General features: G+C 37.4%; 1 protein-coding gene across 7 annotated transcripts in view; it reads left to right on the forward strand.

The window, feature by feature from the left end:
- The window catches only part of SFMBT1 (Scm like with four mbt domains 1), a 146,411-nt gene that overhangs the window by 122,788 nt on the left and 4,429 nt on the right, over positions 1 to 19,194 (forward strand). For 6 of the 7 annotated variants that reach the window (XM_058167440.1, XM_058167442.1, XM_058167439.1 and 3 more), the window contains 11 exons: positions 41 to 123; positions 1,125 to 1,251; positions 1,635 to 1,748; positions 3,317 to 3,359; positions 6,110 to 6,174; positions 8,414 to 8,553; positions 12,040 to 12,149; positions 14,035 to 14,210; positions 15,179 to 15,357; positions 15,467 to 15,703; positions 16,655 to 16,783. In XM_058167440.1, coding sequence (XP_058023423.1) covers positions 41 to 123; positions 1,125 to 1,251; positions 1,635 to 1,748; positions 3,317 to 3,359; positions 6,110 to 6,174; positions 8,414 to 8,553; positions 12,040 to 12,149; positions 14,035 to 14,210; positions 15,179 to 15,357; positions 15,467 to 15,703; positions 16,655 to 16,783 — 1,403 coding nt within the window. The remainder of the gene's footprint in view (positions 1 to 40; positions 124 to 1,124; positions 1,252 to 1,634; positions 1,749 to 3,316; positions 3,360 to 6,109; positions 6,175 to 8,413; positions 8,554 to 12,039; positions 12,150 to 14,034; positions 14,211 to 15,178; positions 15,358 to 15,466; positions 15,704 to 16,654; positions 16,784 to 19,194) is intronic. The other variant, XM_058167445.1, reaches the window with a different exon arrangement.

The following is a 19,194-nucleotide window of genomic DNA, read 5'->3' on the forward strand; positions in this document are numbered from 1 at the left end:
TTAAAATGCTATGAAGTTATTTTTTTCCCCTTGTTTACAGGTTATCCAGGACAAGACTTTGACTGGGCAGATTATCTCAAGCAATGCGGAGCTGAGGCTGCTCCCCAAAGCTGTTTTCCTCTGGTAAGCGTTCAAGAAAGTAATGTGAATGGTTTTATTTACTGTTGCATATTTTATTCCTAAAGTCCATTAGCCACAGCACATACTAATAAAATCCTTGCTTTGTTCTTAGAATGTGACTTCACAGTTTAAACTATGAAATCTAAACATATACATGTAGCAAATAATATTTATCGTATTCTTCCATAATTTATAATGTAGCTTATATAACAATGTCCTTTTGTGTCTTTGGCTACAAATGCTGCTGATACAGTAATATGTTTCTTTACATATGCAATTTAAGATGCAAATTAGGATTTGTGATGATGGAATGCTCCTTTGTAAATTAAAAAAAAATCTGCATCTGGAGAGTTAGCAAGGTTTAGCTAACAAAATTAGCTAACAATCTCCAATCAATATTGTCCAAATATCATTGTATTGAAATATAATATAGATTTTCTACAGCAACAACAACATAATAAAAAGGTTAAAAATGCCAAAACAAGCCTAAATATCTGGCTGACTGCACAACCAATCATCATAATAATGTTTTCTAAAAAGGCTGGTAGATTGCTTAACTGGAATTCTGCTGTTTAGCACCCAGCATTTTAGGTTTAGGGATTTCTTTTTATTTGGCGAACTAAGCTAAGGTAGGAGTAAAAATGGGTGTTATTTCTGGGTTGAAGTGGTAGAGTAGAACTTTTTCAGCTGTTTTGAGATAACCAAATCTTCCTTCAGCCATAAAGCAAGTTTCCAACTAATTTTATGTAATGCAAGGTCTGAGTTTGGAGCCAAAGACCTTGTGCATTTTATTTAAGATGTAAGTGATTACTTGGGTTGTCCAGATGAAACCTCATTTCTAAAAGATTTCACGCTCGCAAAGTATGAACCATCTGTTCTGTTGGTGTCTTCCAAATGTCCGCTTTACTGCTAAAATTATTTTGAACTATTTTTTCATTCATATTTTAATGTGAGGCTCTGAAAATACATAATAAACCATGTATCTTGTGTTTTGCTTGTGTTAGTTAAATTCTGAGCATGGTTTTAAGGAGAACATGAAACTTGAGGCTGTGAATTTAGAAAACCCAGAAGAAATCTGTGTGGCAACTATTACAAAAGTGAAGGATTCCTATCTCTGGCTACAGCTGGAAAGTAAGTTTTCTTTCAGAGGAGAGAGATGTTTTTAACTTAATTTGCCATTCCATAGGTCACATTTACAGAAGTATTTTGCCTGAGTGTCATAAACAATACACAGCAAACTATTTTCCTTCAGGAAATGTTTTGAAATAGCTGCATTTAATTTTTCTGTATTTCTTTTTACCACTCCTGATAATTAAAAACCTTTTTAAAAAAGATACTTGTAGTCTGACAGAACTAATTGACAAAATTAAAGACAGTTCACAAGTGCAGAAGAATGAAGAATGTACTTATAATAATAAGGAGTATTACAGCTGGTTAGCCCTGTAAAATGGTGGTAATAGTGGCAGTGATGAAAATTGTGCTTTACAAACATTATGATCATTATTATTATACAGGTTCTAAAATCCCAGTCCCTGAATTCATAGTGAGTGTGGAATCTATGAATATATTTCCAGTTGGTTGGTGTGAAACTAATGGATACCAGCTTAGACCTCCTCGCAGAGTAGTAGGTATGACCATTCTTTAGATTTTTTTAAATCCCGCCTTTATTATTTTATTACTTTATTTCTCAAGATGGCAAGCATACATAATATTCCTTCCTCCTCCTGTTTTCAAGAATCCTGTGAGATGGGTTGGGCTGAGAGAGAGTGACTGACCCAAAATCACCCAGCTGGCTTTCATAGCTAAGGCAAGAATAGAACTAATGGTCTCCTGATTTCTAGGCCAGCACTTGAACCACTGCAGCAAACTGGTGCATAGCTGTATTAGACAAGGGGATATATATATTTTGAAGTATTTTTATGTGCTTTTGTTAAACATAATAAAAAGATACACACTTTGGGTTGCAACATATAAACATGCTTGTAAAGATCATAGGAGGCATAAAATTAATGGTTTTATTTAATTCTAAGATGCCTGAGAACTAGTACCATGTTTTCCTGAAAATAAGACCTGGTCTTATATTTTTGGAGGCCCCCGAAAGACACATTAAGGCTTATTTTCAGGGCAACATGGGCAAGCTGAGAGATGATGGGACAGATTGATCATTTAATGGAGGCAGGGGATTCTGAAGCGTGGAGAATCCCCCCATGCTGCCACATATTGGAATCGCCTGCCTCCATTAAATCAGGTGTTAATCTGTCCCACTGTCTCCCAGCTTGCCCGTGGCAGTGATGGGACAGAAGACCGCATGGTACATTGGGATCGCCTGCCCTTCCCCCATGCTTCTGCCTGCTGCCCGTGCTACCGCATGTCTAGAATCACCTGCCTCCCCCTGGCGCTCTGCTTGGAGGGCTGGGCTGGTGGTCACAAGCAGTGGGACTGACAGCTGTGTGGGCTGTGGCTGCTGCCGTACACCATCTGCCCAAATGCACTTTCTGCCTCCTGTGCTGGACATACCCACCCACCGACTCCTGGCTGATGAAGATCCTCACTGGGGCTTATTTTGAAGGAAGAGGTTATATTAGGAGCAGGCTAAAAAATCAGGCTAGGGCTGATATTCTGGTTGAGTCTTATTTTTGTGGAAACACAGTTGCAAGGTAAAGATAAGTGTTTAGAGCTGAGATCACTGTGGGTATTTCGACAGGATGTGTTGGTGCACTTGCAAAACTGATGCCATGAAGTTGTGAAATATGCCTGTTTACCAAATTGAAAGTTAATTTCCCCCCTCCATCACCCTGTCCTCTTGGCCATGCTATTGAATTTATTGAATTTTGAATGCTATTGAATAAGAAGTTTGATATTCCAATTCATTGTTTTTTAAATTAAAAACTCCTGTTAAAACTCATTTGGGGCCTGAGGCCCTATACCTGCTTTAGAGGATATTTGCTAAAATAAGTGCATTATCTGGAAGACTTTATTATTTTTAGGAATTGAATTGGAGAAGTGCCCATTTGTAAATCAAAAAGAATAAAATCATCATTTCCATATTGATGTTTTGTCAGTAGGTTACAATTCATTGTGATTATGTGATTATTATGTAAAGAGCTGCAGTTTCTTTGTGTCATCATAGGATATATTTTACAGTGTTTATATTAGATTAATGTCATTTGATGACATGTTTCATTTTGATTTACAGTGAATAAGGAAAAGAAAATTGCAGTTGTTCAACCAGAGAAACAGTAAGCATTAAACTTAATGTTTATAATGAACAATGATTTGATTTTCAGAATATTAAATACAAGGGCAGGTAACTAGAGCTGGGCATTTTGAAGCCCTTTTTCAACAGTGCCTCTTTCTGTCCTTTTTTGTTTGTTTTTACATTGTACTTTTTATAATATATTTTAATTGATTTATCTACCACTGCATGTTTTTCTAACCACACTGATGCCAAAATATATATTACAATGTCATGATGCAAACTCTGCCCTTTTATATATATAACAGGTGGAGTTTGCATCATGATACACCTATCACACATGCCTCCCTTCTCTCTCCCCTGTCCATCCCTAATGAATGGCTGGGTCTGAGAATTATGATTATTGGCTAGTTTAGAGCTGTAATACAATTTAAACAGGAATACCTAAGCTTTATATGCAACTGTATAGTTAGTTTAAAAGAGAAATGTGTTGGTTGTAATTATTTTTAATTTTATTTTAATTTTGGTTGGTACCCAGTGTCACCTGCTGAATTGGGTGGTTATACAAATTGAATGAATGGGTGAATGGATGGATGAATTTATTTTCTTCACATGGCAAGAAGAGGATTATGACTACCTGTTTTTTTTTAAACTCATAGATTGTTGGGGTTCATTCTCATAATAGGTACCATAACTCTGGTTTGCTACTGCATCTGAATGAAATATTCAAAATTGAAAGTGGTTATTTGCCCTTGCCTCAGTCCCAATAGTTTTATTTTTCTCTTTTCCCTTTCCTTCCCCTTTCCAGTACTTTCATCTCCGATCTTTTCTTTTTCTTCTTCTTTAAGTTTGAAATATGTGTCTGAGTACAAGTGATTCACACATGCAAATGACATATGCTATATGTCAATGGGGTTTAATGTTATGAACAGCATACATTAATTTATCGGCAATTCATTTTAATTGGTTGTTGAAAATGTAGATTGTCCTGAGCCTGCCCTATTTTGTTGTACATCTTCTGGGAAGAATACATTTTATATTTGTTTATTTATATGTATGTATTTATTTATTTAGAACATTTATATGGCTTCCCAAGTAACTCACAATGACTCTGGGCAGTTTACAAAAATAAAAATTTAAATACAAAAACCAATAAACTCCTGCAACCCAGAAACTGAGCATACATGAATGCATATTGATGAAGGTATCTTTTCTTTTATGTACACTGAGAGCATATGCAGCAAGACAAATTCCTTGTGTGTCCAATCACACTTGGCCAATAAAAATTTCTCTTCTCTTCTCTTCTCTTCTCTTCTCTTCTCTTCTCTTCTCTTCTCTTCTCTTCTCTTCTCTTCTCTTCTCTTCTCTATATGCTCACACCTGTTTAGCAAATTAATGATACATCTCCAGGATTGGTTTTACTAGTGCCTTTGATATATGGCAGGACTGCAGGGGTGAAATGCTCCCAGTTCGGACCGGCTCACGCAATCTGGTAGCGATGGCGGTTGCTGGTTCAGAGAACCGGTAGCAAAAAATCCCTAGCCCCGCCCCCCCGCCTCTGCTGAGCCATACCATCAGCAGAGGCGGGGTTTTTTTTACTTTTAAAAGCAGGTTTTTCTTCAGCCGAAACATGCCTTTAAAAGTAAAAAAAAAGCCTTTGAGGATCCCGCCCCTCAGCTGAGATTGGCAGAGCCTTTAAACTTTAAAAAAAAAAATTTAAGGCTCCTCTGGCGATTTCATCTGAGTTCCTCATCAGCAGAACCTTAAAAAACATGTTTTCTGTAGAAAACATGTAGAAAACCTCCTTTTAAGAGATTCTAAGGCACTTACCTGATTACTGATCGACCGCATGGCTTTTTTCCCAGCCCGAAAGCCCCAGTTTCACTTTCAGCACCAGACAGAACTAATCTAAATTTAGCTAATCTATTTCATCACTGAACAACTAATGCTGGCTGGCTTTGCTGGCAGAGGAACTCTGGGAATTGAAGTCCACAAACCTTAATAATAACATAAAATATTTGCGCAGCTTTCTGAGATTTGGTGTGTTTCTGTAGTGTTTCATTAACTACACAAACGCACAAAATCTCAAAAAGCTGTATGTGGTATTTTGTGTGTGTGTGTGGTGTGTGTGTGTAAAGTGTGAAAGTTGGTTTTTGAGCTTTTTGTGGCTGTGTGAAGTGTAGCTGCTTTTACATTGTGTGTGAGTCAGTTGTGTTGTGTTGTGTAAAGTGTAAAAGTTGGTTTTTGGTACCTCTTATTGTTTTTTATACTTTGTTTATTATTTTTATTATTTATTGTTATTGGCCACGCCCACCCAGTCATCTGACCACCAATCCACACCCATCAATTAAGCCACGCCCACAGAACCGGTAGGGAAAAATTTTACATTTCACCCGTGCAGGACTATCTTCCTTTTAGATAGGGTTGTCTTCCTTTTATATGATAAATACTTTAAGTAATGTTCCTTCTCCAGCTCTTGGAAGTAATGATGCATTGGTTTCCATTTTTGTCCACCCCCCCACCCCCCCACTTTCAGGAGTATCAGAAAGGGTAGGAGAATTGCTCAGTGTCCACTTATTCATAATACATAATTATTCTTGAGGCATATCCATATTTCTGGTCATCTTATTTTTTGCTTACATTAAAAAATAATGAAATGTGCTCTTATTCTCAATATGCCTGAGTCTTACATCATATTTGCTTTAAAAAACTATGGTACAAAGCTCTGCAAAATTCAAATTTTAATCTTCCATTCCTGTCCCCCATCCCCCCCCCCACTCCACTTTTTTTCAGGATATTATCTTCAAGGACTGTCAGTGAAGGATTAAAGACCCAGGAACTGAACTCAACTGACACTAGTAAGAAAGCAATGTTTACATGTTAGATAATAAGACTGCAACTTACCTTATCTAGCTATGATATCTGTATGCTTTATTTATATTTGTGGAAAGTTATAGCTCTGAAGTAATTATAAATATCTTTCATTGATTTAGATTTCTTGAACTGTTCAGTGGGCATGAGGCTTTACTGAACAAACACTTCTTGCATGCATTTTAAAACATTTTAGTTTTACCATGAGGGACTGTCACTCCTTTACAGATAACTCTGTCAACTCTATAAACCAAAGTCCGCCTGAGAGAGTAAAATTCCATATGTACCAGATGGTGAAATTTAATCATTTGCTAAATTGTTTAATGATGAATGTTGAATAATTACATCCATTTCTGAAATATATAAACCAATCTGTTGGCACACTCTAAAACCTTATTTGTGTGGTTTGCAGTGCCAGCAAAAGGTATAGTTTGAGGCACTATCTTTACACAAGTAGAAACAGTGCTCATTCTGGAATTTAATTGTATTTTTTTTTAATGCAAAGGGGTTAAATCAATATAATCTCATTTTTATCTATGCCATTTATAAACCACGTGACATGGCTTTAAGGGAAGTAATTGTTACCCCAAGGATAGCTATAATATAAGATTAGTTAACTTCAACGATCTCACATCATAGAGGTGCTTGCTGATTTATTTTGCTGTATTGAGCAACAAAGTAATTATAAGAACAATATTATTTAATCCTTAATCAGTATAACACTGGAAAATCCTGTTTTGAGACAACCATCTATTACAGATTATTAAGCAACGTTTTTTATGTGACAGTTATTTCTTGCATCTATTAGCTTCTCTTGTGCGCTGCTTGGAGAGTCCAAGCATGGGTTTCAATTCATCTGATTGGCCAGAAACTGAGTTGCAAATTCTTTGGCCACGCCTCTTCCTCCTGGCCGAGCCTCAGTTTTTTCAACTCAGTCAGCCTAGAGAGATTTGTAGTGAGTTGCTCCATCAATTAATTAGATTATAATTAGGACAGTTACTAAATAAAAAATATAAAAAGAACAAACAGCACCTTACATCTCCCACTTGAAGTGGCTGGAGTGCTGAGAGTGTGGTCAGCTTGCCTTCCACGCCAGGAGTGGTTCTGCAATCATACCGGAGCCGCTATAGCTGCGTAGTTGGCTCATCAGCTCAGCCGGGGTGGCTGAGGCCACAGGACATGGTAACCAGCTTTACTCTAAGTGGACAGTAATGTATTATAAGATTCCATACAGCAGTCATGTTTGCATTCTACCTAAAACTGATATTACGAATACCAAGGCTTGTGCTATCCTATTGCAAAAGCTCAAGGTAAATAGTAAATAAAAGTAAGGATGAACACAGTAATAGATCAGACTAAAAATAACAAGCACCAATACTTTTCATTCTAGAGAACTGTAGTAAATCCCAAATATAACCCAAATGTACTTACAGAATGTGTTGGAATTCAGTTTTCATCATTTCTAAAAAAAGGCTTCCGCAATTGAACTGGAATATGAAAAAGAAGTTGGCATTCTTTAGTGCCTCACCCACAAGGTGTGAAGCCTCACCTAACATTTCAGGAATTTTCTTATAAATAAATTTAAGTTGTTCAGACTTTGGTCCAAATATGCCTTCCACCAGCAGTTTAGATAAGGCATTTTGGGCATTTCCCTATCCTAGGATTAATTAGGTTAGTATAACATTGATTAAGAGCCGTGGTGGTACAGTGGTTAAAATGCAATATTGCAGGCTAGTTCTGCCAACTGCTAGCAGTTCAGTTATCCTCAGTAGACTCAGCATTCTATCCTTCTGAGGTGGGTAAAATGAGGACACAGATTGTTGGGGGCAATATGCTGACTTTGTAAATCAGTTAGAGAGGACTGTAAAGCAGTGTGATGTGGTATATAAGTCTAAGTGCTATTGCTGTTGCTATTGCTATTATTGGATAATTTAACATTCCCAGTGGTTGAAATAACTAAGTGGGAAGAATGTAGCAGCAAACATTCAAATGTGTTCTTCAAAGAGGACCAGCATTTAGAAGTTGATGAGCAAAATTGAAACCACCACCACCCGTCCATGGAAAAATTGTCTTTCATGAAACCAGTCCCCAGTGCCAAAAAATTTCAGGACCGCCGCTGTACGTTATATATAAGAAACTGCCTGTTACTTTATTTTCTGTTGATTCATTGATCTTTTGGATGTTTTAAGTAGGTGTTTGCATTCAGAAATTGTTTTATTTTTCCAGTTGTAACAAATGGTAAATACTGTTGCCCAAAGATCTACTTTAACCACCGATGCTTCTCAGGACCTTATCTTAACAAAGGGAGAATTGCAGAACTCCCACAGTCTGTAGGACCTGGGAATTGCGTCCTTGTTCTTAAAGAGGTAAGGGCCTTTGCAATGCATGCAGCACCATTTATTCATTTGGGTGTTATTTGGGGAAAAATGTTGGGATTTTGTTAGGAGAAGATAGGAAAAGCAGTAAGATTATTGCAATCTGAAAGTGGGCCACTTACAATGCAACAAAAACACCACAAGTCACCAGAAGTTCAGATGTTCAGAAGTTCAATCATTTAGAAAAGCGAGATGTAATATTTAAAAGTGTTCTGGAAATTGGGCTTCAATAATAAGGGTAGCATATAGTGACTAAATGAAAATGGAAAAAAAGAGAATTATTACTTAATTCTGTGAATTTTTCATAAGATTCTGTCTCCTGCCCTCTTCTGCAAGTTTGCAAGTTTCATTTCAAGATCCTGGTGGTTTTTCCTCCATAAGTTGCTATTATCATGCAAGCAGGCAGAGAGAAAGAAACTTTGAACTGAGGAAAGAACTGCCAAGGATAAACCTCCAAAACAATGTATTTCAGGGCAAATATCTGGCTAAAATATGTAGATCCTGGAATTTGTATCAGACTTCAGTTGACTTGTTCCCTGATATAAGACACTGTGCACATGGTGCTTTGTACTGTACCTCTGTTATCTGGAGGAGTATCCCACAATAATTGTGGAGAAAACTGAAAAATCAGCAGCAGGGTTTGTTGAACTTTTCTTAATCATCATATTCACATTTGCCTGTGATTTTTATGAAAAAGGGATTTTCTCATTCTGCTGTACTTGTCTGTCTTTACTTGGTTATTCTGAGCTTTCTCGTGACTTTTTATGGACTGTTATTTGTTTATTCCACTACAAAGATGTAGATTTTAAACTTTCAAGAGCTATGCCTGGAAAGTCATGCATGATTGAAATAGCAGCTCCACAGTATCCATTTAAAAAAGAAAAGCTAGATCTCTTCCTATTCCATTCCTCTTATATCTGGAGTTGTTCCCTGTAATATATAAATAGTCCTTGATTTATGACAGCAACTGGGACCAGAATTTCTGTCGCTAAGCAAGGTGGTCATAAAGCACAAGCACATTTCTTAGCAATGACAGTTCCTGGAGTGCTGGTTGCTGTTATTAGCTGAATCCCACTGTCCTTAGGTGAGGCAACTTCCTGCCAGTTTTTGATTTTAAACTGGTCATAAGGCTTTCACAGTGGTAGCAGTTTGGTGGAAGAATCCCCTCCTCCCATGAAATTAAATTGGGGCTATTGGTACCAGTTTTATAATATAACAACTGTAGTTAGAGCTGTGGTGGCGCAGTGTTTAGAATGAAGTATTGCAGGCTAATTCTGCCGACTGCCATCAGTTCGATTTTCTCAAAGTTGCCTCAACCTTCCATCCTTCTTGAGGTCAGTAAAATGAGGACCTAGATTGTTGGGGACAATACAGTATGCTGACTCTGTAAATCACTTAGAGAGGGCTGTAAAGACTGTAAAGCGGTATATAAGTCTTAAGTGCTATTGCTGTCATTATTGTATAATACTTTATGATGAACTGCTATAGTATAGTTTTAGATCAGGAGTGCAATATAACATATACATTATCAGACATTTTAAAGCTCCTCCTCCATCCTAATCTTCTTGGAGACTTAATACATGAACATAGTGCTTGCCCAATGGCTCCTATTCCATGCTTCTACTTATTTTGATTTTTTACACTTTTCTCCCATTCCTACTCCACCTTCCTTTTTTCTTCCGCCTGTGCTATTCCCTGCCCCTTCATTTTTTTTGTTGAGGTTGGGGGCGGGGCTTGACAGACTCAAAGCTGCTTCCATTTCTCTAACTGGCACCCAGAGTGGAAGGAAAAGCATTCCTTTCACTAACTAGCAACTAATCAAGGGAAATAATACATCACTGCACTTCTAGACTGATAAGTTGTGGTTAGAACTGGCATAAAAAACAACTTTAAGCTGCTAGTGTAGGAGTATTTTTGTTCGTCCCTGTGGAATGGTTTCTATCATATTAAAAAAATGAGGTTTGTTTTTTTTAAAGCTACAATATAAGCACACTGCAATACTTCGTTTTGCAAAAGGTAGAAGGAGTTCAAATTTGCTAAAAGAAAAAAATAGATTTTTATAGGGTTTATAATTAATTTTCTGTTTTCTAGAGCATGCCTAAGGGATGTATGGGTGTTAGGGATATGTACCAGGGACTAAATTTTGTAGCAGCAGAAACTGCCCAAGGCAAAATACCAAATTTGATGAGTCGGTAATTGGATTTGTTATGACAAATCTATAAACCTTTGAGAACATCCCAGATTATCATAGCCGCCTTCGGGAATTTCAGCTATACATTAGATATCATTGGTAAATGCTTCTTATTGGCAGCATTGTCAGATACTCTAGTACTCAAGATTCAGCATTGCTACATAATTTTTATGATATTCAAGCAATCATGTTCAATATTCAAGGTCTATATATCAGTGTTTTTTTCAGAATTTTCCTTGGTGGGGAGGTATATATTTCTTTATTTAAATCCATTCTCACCAACTCCAGCAATGCTTTTTCCTTTTTTCATTCTGTAATAAATGGCTTCTGTTGTTTCATTACCTCTTCTGAAATTTCTTCAAATTCCCTTTCATTAACTCATTCACAGTTTGGCTACTTATCTCCTCTGCCAGTTCCATAATCCTCCTGCTCAGTGAAATTCTCTTCACAACCTTTTTCTATCTTGTCACCTGCCCTTACTTCACCACCATCACGATTATTTCCTTATTGCTTTCTTGATATATTGGGACTATTACTCCCATTATTAGCAGACAGCATTGTCAATCTTAGAATTGTAGTCTTAGATATTTGGAGGACATTTGCTTGGAAGAAGCTTGTCTCCTCCAGACTCTATACTTTTCTTATTTATCATTAAGTATTTGTGTGTGTGTGTGTGTGTGTGTGTGTGTGTGTGTGTGTGTGTGTGTATTATATTTTATAAATACTGTATATTATATTTTAGTATAAAGCCAAACTATTATTTCCTTGGCAATCAAAAGAAATGAAATGTGCATAGAGATAAAGCATTCTAGATCAATTACAAGACCATTTGTTAGGAAACTATTTTATACTAATTCCTAAATAAAATTGAGGAAAATTAATAAAAATGTTGTATTACACTGAAGGTGGAATGCTACTAGATTTTGGAATCTCTGTTTCAAATTATACACTATTAAGTGCCTGGCTGAGCCAATTTGCTGCAGTAGTTGGGCACCAGGTTAGAAACTGGGAGGTTGCGAATTTGTGTCCTACCTTAGACATAAAATTACCTGGAAGAACTTGGGCCAGTCACTCTTTCTCAGCCCTAAGAAGAAGGTAAGAGCAATCCACTTCTAAAACCTTTCCAAGAAAATTGCAGGAATTAATAATGTTTGTTTTGCTTTTATTGTTACAAACTTGTTATGCTGGTGATATAGAGTCCAACAGCTAAGTCACAATAATATATTAAAATAAATCTTATTGATCACATTAATATTACATCTATTTTTCTCTCTTTCTGAATTTAGGTTCTCTCTTTGTTGATCAACGCTGCTTATAAACCTAGCCGTGTTCTTAGAGAAATACAACTAGATGAAGAAGCTTCATGGCACGGATATGGGGAGACTTTGAAAGCAAAGTAAAATACTCCATATATTTATATTTTGCTATTAGGGCTAAATTAGTTATACTAACCACAGTTTTGGCGTGGCACTTTCAGGACTTAATTGGCAGAAGCTTGAACTTTCCGAGTATACTAGAACTTTCCTGCATGAATGGACTTTTATCCATATGCTATTTGCCCCCCCACCTTGAAAATTAAGGATAATGTATTTTATAGCTGCAGTAGAAATCCTAATTGTAGATAAAATTGTCTTCATATTAGAAGTCATTTGAAGGATTGACAAGCCACATGAGATATCAGCACTGTTTGGATTCAGGACTGTTTTTCTCCCGGGGAATAAAACCTGTGACAGACTAACTAGCCCCTTTCAGTCTCTCCACTCTGTAATTTAATTTCGGCTGGAGGAACAGGTTTTGGTTGGCTGCATGGGAGGTGGTGGGAAAGGGAAAGCTGCTAGTCTCATCTTAGTATTTTTTAATTAAACCCTCTGCTCCGCTGAAGCTGTTTTTACATGGAAATAACAAGCACACCAATTTAATAACCATCTTTGGGCTGCCTTAAGCAACTGATTTATTTATTCAGTCAAAGGTTAAGAAGCCTACTCAAGCAGAAAGGGAATGAAAGACTGGGTTATTACAATTTCTTTTATTTGCATTTGCTTTGAAAGTGACTTGATAAAATAATATTAAGGCTATTCCAGAGCACTTCTCATAATAGTACCTGAAATAGAAAAGACCTCAGTAGTTCAGAAACTACTGTTTCAGCTCTGGCTGATAATGGGTTAGTCTCTTTTCCCTGTTGTCTGGAATAATTGTTAGTAAACCAGTGCTGCCTTCAGATCCTTTGATGTTCCTTTCTTAGAGAAAAGCTGGAGGCTATAATGTTTGTAATAAACCAAAAAGGCAAGCATTTTTAACACAGGTATTGCTTTAATGTGCAAAAAAGGAAAATAATATAAAAAGAACAAAAGCATAACCTGTAGCATATACAGGTAGTCCTCAGTTCACAATGGTAATCGGGAATAAGAATTTCCATCGCTGAGCAGTGTGTTTATAAAGCATGATGCCATGTGATCACATCACAGAGATGGCAAGCCTTTTTGCTGTTAAGTGAGAATTAAGCATCATAGGTAGAATTTTTTTTTATTGGCCAAGTGTGATTGGACACAGAAGGAGTTTGTCTTTGTGCAAATGCTCTCAGTGTACATAAAAGAAATGTTCATCAAGAATTCTAAGGTACAACACTTGATGATAGTCATAGGGTACAAATAAGCAATTATTACATTGCTTACTGAATTATGCATCAGTAAGTGAGAACCGCACATGACTGTGTCTTGTGTCTTTCTGCCAGGTTCCAACAAGCAAATTCAGTGGGAAAGCTTGCAAGGAGTTGCAAGTCATAGATATGACAAGGCTTTCTTTAGGCAGCTATCGAGGAGGAGGATGCTCCCATACCCTCATATAACATTTATTTTCTTTCATTGTTAGATACTGTACTTGTATTTAGTTCTGTGCTGTCCAAAGTCAGCATGGAATTGGACATCTTCATATATCTAAATGAATAACTTATTTATTTATTTATTCATTTATTTTAACCAAGAAATTTAACATATGGTGGTATCCCATTTACTCAAATTTCTTCCTCTCTTTATGTTTAGGAGAGGCCTGACTCACATTTTAATCTATTAATAATTATTTATTTAATAAGCTACAGTTCATTCGACTAGCACAGATATAGGCCATGGTTTAAAAATCAAAATAGCATAAGCTATGGGCTGTAAGCCATAATATGGTAGACTTTGGCTTGGTTACTGTGCTATATGAAACCACCTCGTGTTTATTCCTGTGTTTCTTTGTTTACTTTTGCCTTTCCTTATTAATGAAACCTTCCTTTGCTACAGATACAAAGGAAAGAGCTACCGAGCTACAGTGGAGGTGGTAAGAACAGCTGATCGAGTTGCAGACTTCTGCAGGCAGACCTGCATCAAACTGGAATGTTGTCCAAATCTTTTTGGCCCCCAAATGGTGCTAGACAAATGTTCTGAGAACTGCTCTGTTCTAACAAAAACCAAATACAGTAAGTAATTGTATTATAGGCTTTTATTTGCTCCAAAATATGTAGGCAGTTAGAAAGAGCATTTTTCAATAAATAATATCCCAACAGCTGTATGATGGCTGCCAGTTGGCACTTCCTAGGGCTTTCAGTAAACAGAAATAAAACCTGTAGTGGTGTAACTGGATTATAGCTAGTTGTTTAGATCACATACTGACCCATGAATTAATGCTACTTAATCAATAATAAATCATAGATACCATTTATGATTAATGGTCTTCTACTTCACCATGAAGTGCCCACATTTTGGGCTTCAGACATTATAATATCTCAAATCAAATTACAATGGTATTAAATTGAAAAAATATATACATTTGAAGATAAACTTGTAGTTCTTCTTCCTAAGAGTTAGATAATTTCTTACTGAATGGAGAAATCCAGTATGATGCTGGGTTCACATAACAAGCTTAGCCAAAATCTAGCAAAGCATGTTATGGCTAAGTGCATATGTGAATCTAACCATTGCCACTGTAATTGCTGAAAGCTTTTTTTGTGTGTGCTTGTTTCAGATTTTAGTAAAAAATAAAGTGCTACATTCACTTTCCTTAGCACCTTACATGCTACCTTTTCTGTTTGATACCCCCTCCAGATAACCCTTCTTTATATTTGTTCTTTTGGAGAAAATGGCTCTTCTCTTTTGATTACATCTCACAGTAGCGTAACTGTTGTGTTAAGAAATCTGAATCCTAATTCTTGTAGACCAGTTTGACCTGTAAGTTGGCAGACAACCCATCCTGGTTTTTTGTAAATATTATGCTATTTTTCCTAAGGCATATCCCATCATTGCTACTACAGTAATGTAAAGGTTGCACACAACCAAAATAAGCTCTGTATATAATAAGAGTACTTCTAAAGTCTTATCTTTTTAAGGACTAACAAATGATAAATTGTGTTTCATGACAATAACTCTTTTTTCTTTTAACCTCCTGCAGCCCATTATTATGGAAAGAGAAGAAACAAAAGGATTGGCCGACCACCTAGTATCCACAGCAACATTGAGGCAAGCATGAAAAAAGCAAACAGGAAAAGAAAAAAACGGAAAAACTTCTTCGTTCATAAGAAGAAGCGATCTTCTACTTCTGTAGATAACACACCAGTGGGATCACCCCAAGTAGGCAACTAGGGGGAATGGATTTAATATGCAAGTCTATATATAGAGATTGTGGGATAAAGAGGTTGCTAATCCGTGCTATTCTGAGTCGTTCTGTATTGTTTCTCAGGGAAGTGGAGGTGAAGATGAGGATGATCAGGATGACATAGACGAAGAGTCCCTTACTGAAGACAGTACCTCTGAGCATCAGGAGGAACTGTCTGAAGTATCGGAGAAGAAATCACAGTCATCTTCCCCAACACAGAGTGAGCAGTCTCATTTTGGGGCTCCAGACCGGGACAAACGGAAAAGAAAACTACGGACTTTTTCTTTCTCAGATGATGAAAATAGGCCACCTTCACCAAAGGTATATTTTGATTTTAAAACATGTAACAATCATCAAGCTTTTGAGCAAGTCCCTCTCTCTCACCCTCCCTCTCCTTCCCTCCCCCTCCCTCCCTGATGTTTACTAGATCTAGCTTGGCAGTATATTTCACTGCCTGTAAAACTTGTACAATTTCCCTTAAATGTCTCTCTCCCTAAATTGGCACCACCAGAGGGATGGGGGTGATTTCAGCTCACTTGGTCAAGCTGACCTTTAAAAAAAAAATCTGAGAAACCAATTTTCTTATTTTTTCCTTTCTCCAGGAATTAAATCTACACTTAAAGATTGACCTTTATTTCTTAACTAACTGTTTGCAATTTAAAGCACATAAAATGCACCTTTCTGCCTATGTGCTAGTCCTTGTTATATCTGAATATAATAACCTTTATAAACAATTTTGTACCTCTTAATTTTCATGTGCATTCAAGTAATTTATGTGTGCTTGTGTGAATTTGACATTTTCTTCCAATTGTGGGAATAAAGCAAAACTTATTCAGTAGGTCTTTACCATGATCTCAGAACACAGAAAAGTAGTCAAGGAAATAATAGAAAATACAATGCTGCTTTACTAAAAATAATAAAAAATGTAAGTATCTTTGCGGCAGAAGATTTTACAGTATCCTTCCCCTGCCACACAACCACCAAGCCATGCCACATCCATAAGCCATGCCCACAGAACCGGTAGTAAAAAAAATTTGAATCCCTCCACTGGTTCAATTGTGGACGCAAGTCGAGGACTACCTGTACTATATTTTCTGCATTTAAGTTCACTGTCATGTTTAAGTGCATATGTTATGCTTCAACAATAGGACTTCTGTTTACCCTCAGAATACTGGATCAGTGGATCTTCTAACTCATATAGAACATTATGTTCTGGAAATGATATCTCTAAGGAAGAAAAAGTGATATTTTTGTCTTTGTCTTGTGGCATAGGAAATAAAGATAGAAGTTGATGAAAAACTACAGCTGGACAGCAATCCTCTGGAATGGAGTGTAGCAGATGTTGTGCGGTTCCTTAAATCTACAGATTGTGCGCCATTAGCTAGAATATTTCTGGATCAGGTATGTTTTATTATTGGACATAGATAATTGACTGCAGTGGTTGGTTGCCCCTGGTTCAGTCCGGTTCTCTAGAACCGGTAGTAGAACTGGTGGGAGGCTCTGCCCACCCACCATGTCATCACAGGTGATCTTCGCATGCGCAGAAGTGCACATGCGCAGTTCGGTCCCATTTGGAATCGGTAATAAAGGTAAGTAAAACCCACCCGATTGACTCCATGAAACCATTATGTCAACATTTTGATCATTTTTACCTCTGTGTTTATACAGGCATATGTGTGTATGTTTATACAGGCATATATATATAAATTATTGGGAACATTTTAATGGGAAGCTAAGATTCCTCAGATTTTCTTTGGACCAAGTGAGACCATTTACCATACTTTTAACTTTATCATTAGGCCTTTTACTTTAATGTCAGTATGTATAAGTTTATTTAATTTAAATTAATGTATTTATATCACTGTCTAGTTCACAGGATTCTTGTTCACAACACAATGGGTAGAATACACATAATATAAAAACATAAAAACTCTTAAAAAAAACAGAATTTCTCTGAGATGGGATCTTTTTTAAATGTTGCTTTCTTTGGACTCAGTGAGCAAGTAAATGTCTGACCTGCAAAATATGTTTTGGGGTCAATTTATAATGAGCAGGGACAGTATTTTTCAATTTGAAAGCTCCTGGGACATTTGATTGCTAATAATTTTTTTAACCCAGAATCACATGAAAAATCCTGCTATGCTGCCTCATTGTGGTGGTTAGGGGTATATATGGAAAAGATGAGTAAAAGATGCTGGGAATATATGCCAAGTGTGTGTAATCTCAACAAAATCACCTAAGGCATGAAGATCATTGTAGCTGCCAGTTAAAGCAAACAAGAACCTCTGTTGGACAGCAGTGCTATGGGATGATATTAGGAGTCAGGTAATAATTCTAATGATGACATTTTATACTGTGCAGGAAAAAGCAATGGTAAACTGCGCCTCTATTTCACCAAGAAAAGTACACAGATAGACAAGATAAAACAATTGGTACAGTGCCAAATGATGGGTTCCTCAGATCAGTGGCACGCAACGTATTATTGAGGAAAGGTTGAGAATCTTTCTGAATAAAAATGGTATTTATGAAGTGACTAGACCAGAGTTTCTCAACCTTGGCATCTTTAAGATACATGGATTTGAATTCCCAGAATTCCCTACCCAGCATGTTAACTAGGGAATACTGAGAGTTGAAATCCACACATCTTATTTTATATTGATATCCTAGCCACCTCTTTTTTGTTCATTTCCTTCCTTACATCCAGTTTATTTTAGTTACTATAATGTGTGTAGTTTCTTACCAAAGTACTATTTCTTTATACAGATAATCCCTGAGTAACGAATATTTGAAGTTATGGGATAAGCGCCCCCTAGCATTTATGAACGTCCTGAAATTATTAATGTTGCAGTACCACGACAGTTGTTCACCCTTACGAATGACTGCAGAGGCTCTGCAACATTCATCCTGCCTATTCACACACACCCTGCCGGGTCTTCACAGGCATTCCACCTATGAAGACGCACATACCTTGAGAAGATCTCCCCTCTCTCACGGTTTCTTTGCTTGCTTTGTTGCTTCAGGCTTTCGATGCATTTGCAGAGAACAGAGCCTTAACATACCACGAGTTAATGCGAGATCCCAGCGTGAGATGTCGTGCTTCTGATCTCACATGATTTTACACTTTAGGTCTCTATTCTCTGCGAATTGTGGCTTAGACTATTGTAAATGGAGGGAAAGTTTCGGTCCTTCAGACCTTCCCTTTCCTTGCCGAAGCCTGCAGGGAGATTGTGTCCTATAGGCCTTGGCAGCCCTTTGCAAAAAAACTTTGTTGGCACCAGCGGAACTTTGGAGGGCAGGCATGTCCCTCCAAAGCTCTTTTCCTACCGGCAAAGGCTTTTTGAAAAGGGCTGCCAAAGTCTAGAGGGACACAATCCTCAAACAGTTTGGCGGGGAGAAGGACCCAGAAGGGCATGCTGGCCTCCGTGCCTCTTTTTTTGTTGCCGAAGGCTCTATCAAGCGCTTTCGAAGCGAGAAAGGAGGCCTGGAAGGGCACGCGTGGCCCTCCACTCATTTTTGGTCGGCGACACTTTCATCAAGTGCTTTGCCAACAACAAAGGAAGGAGCAGGCAAAGAAACAAGAGAGGCTGGAGAGGAGACAGATCTTCATAAGGTAAGTGACCCGACGTGGCAGGATGCAGGGAGAGCAATTGTGGGGACTCCAGGGGAGGAAGAATGAGGTATCTCAATGGGTCGGAGGAGGCCTTGGGTGGTCTGAAGCAGGTGGCCTGTTCCATCACTAGGCCGCCCATTGCCTTCTCCACTCCACGATACCTCAAATGCACTTAACAAGCTGCACATTCAATTAGTGGATG

This window comes from Ahaetulla prasina, chromosome 2 (genome assembly GCF_028640845.1).
Source record: "Ahaetulla prasina isolate Xishuangbanna chromosome 2, ASM2864084v1, whole genome shotgun sequence".
NCBI lineage: Eukaryota > Metazoa > Chordata > Lepidosauria > Squamata > Colubridae > Ahaetulla > Ahaetulla prasina.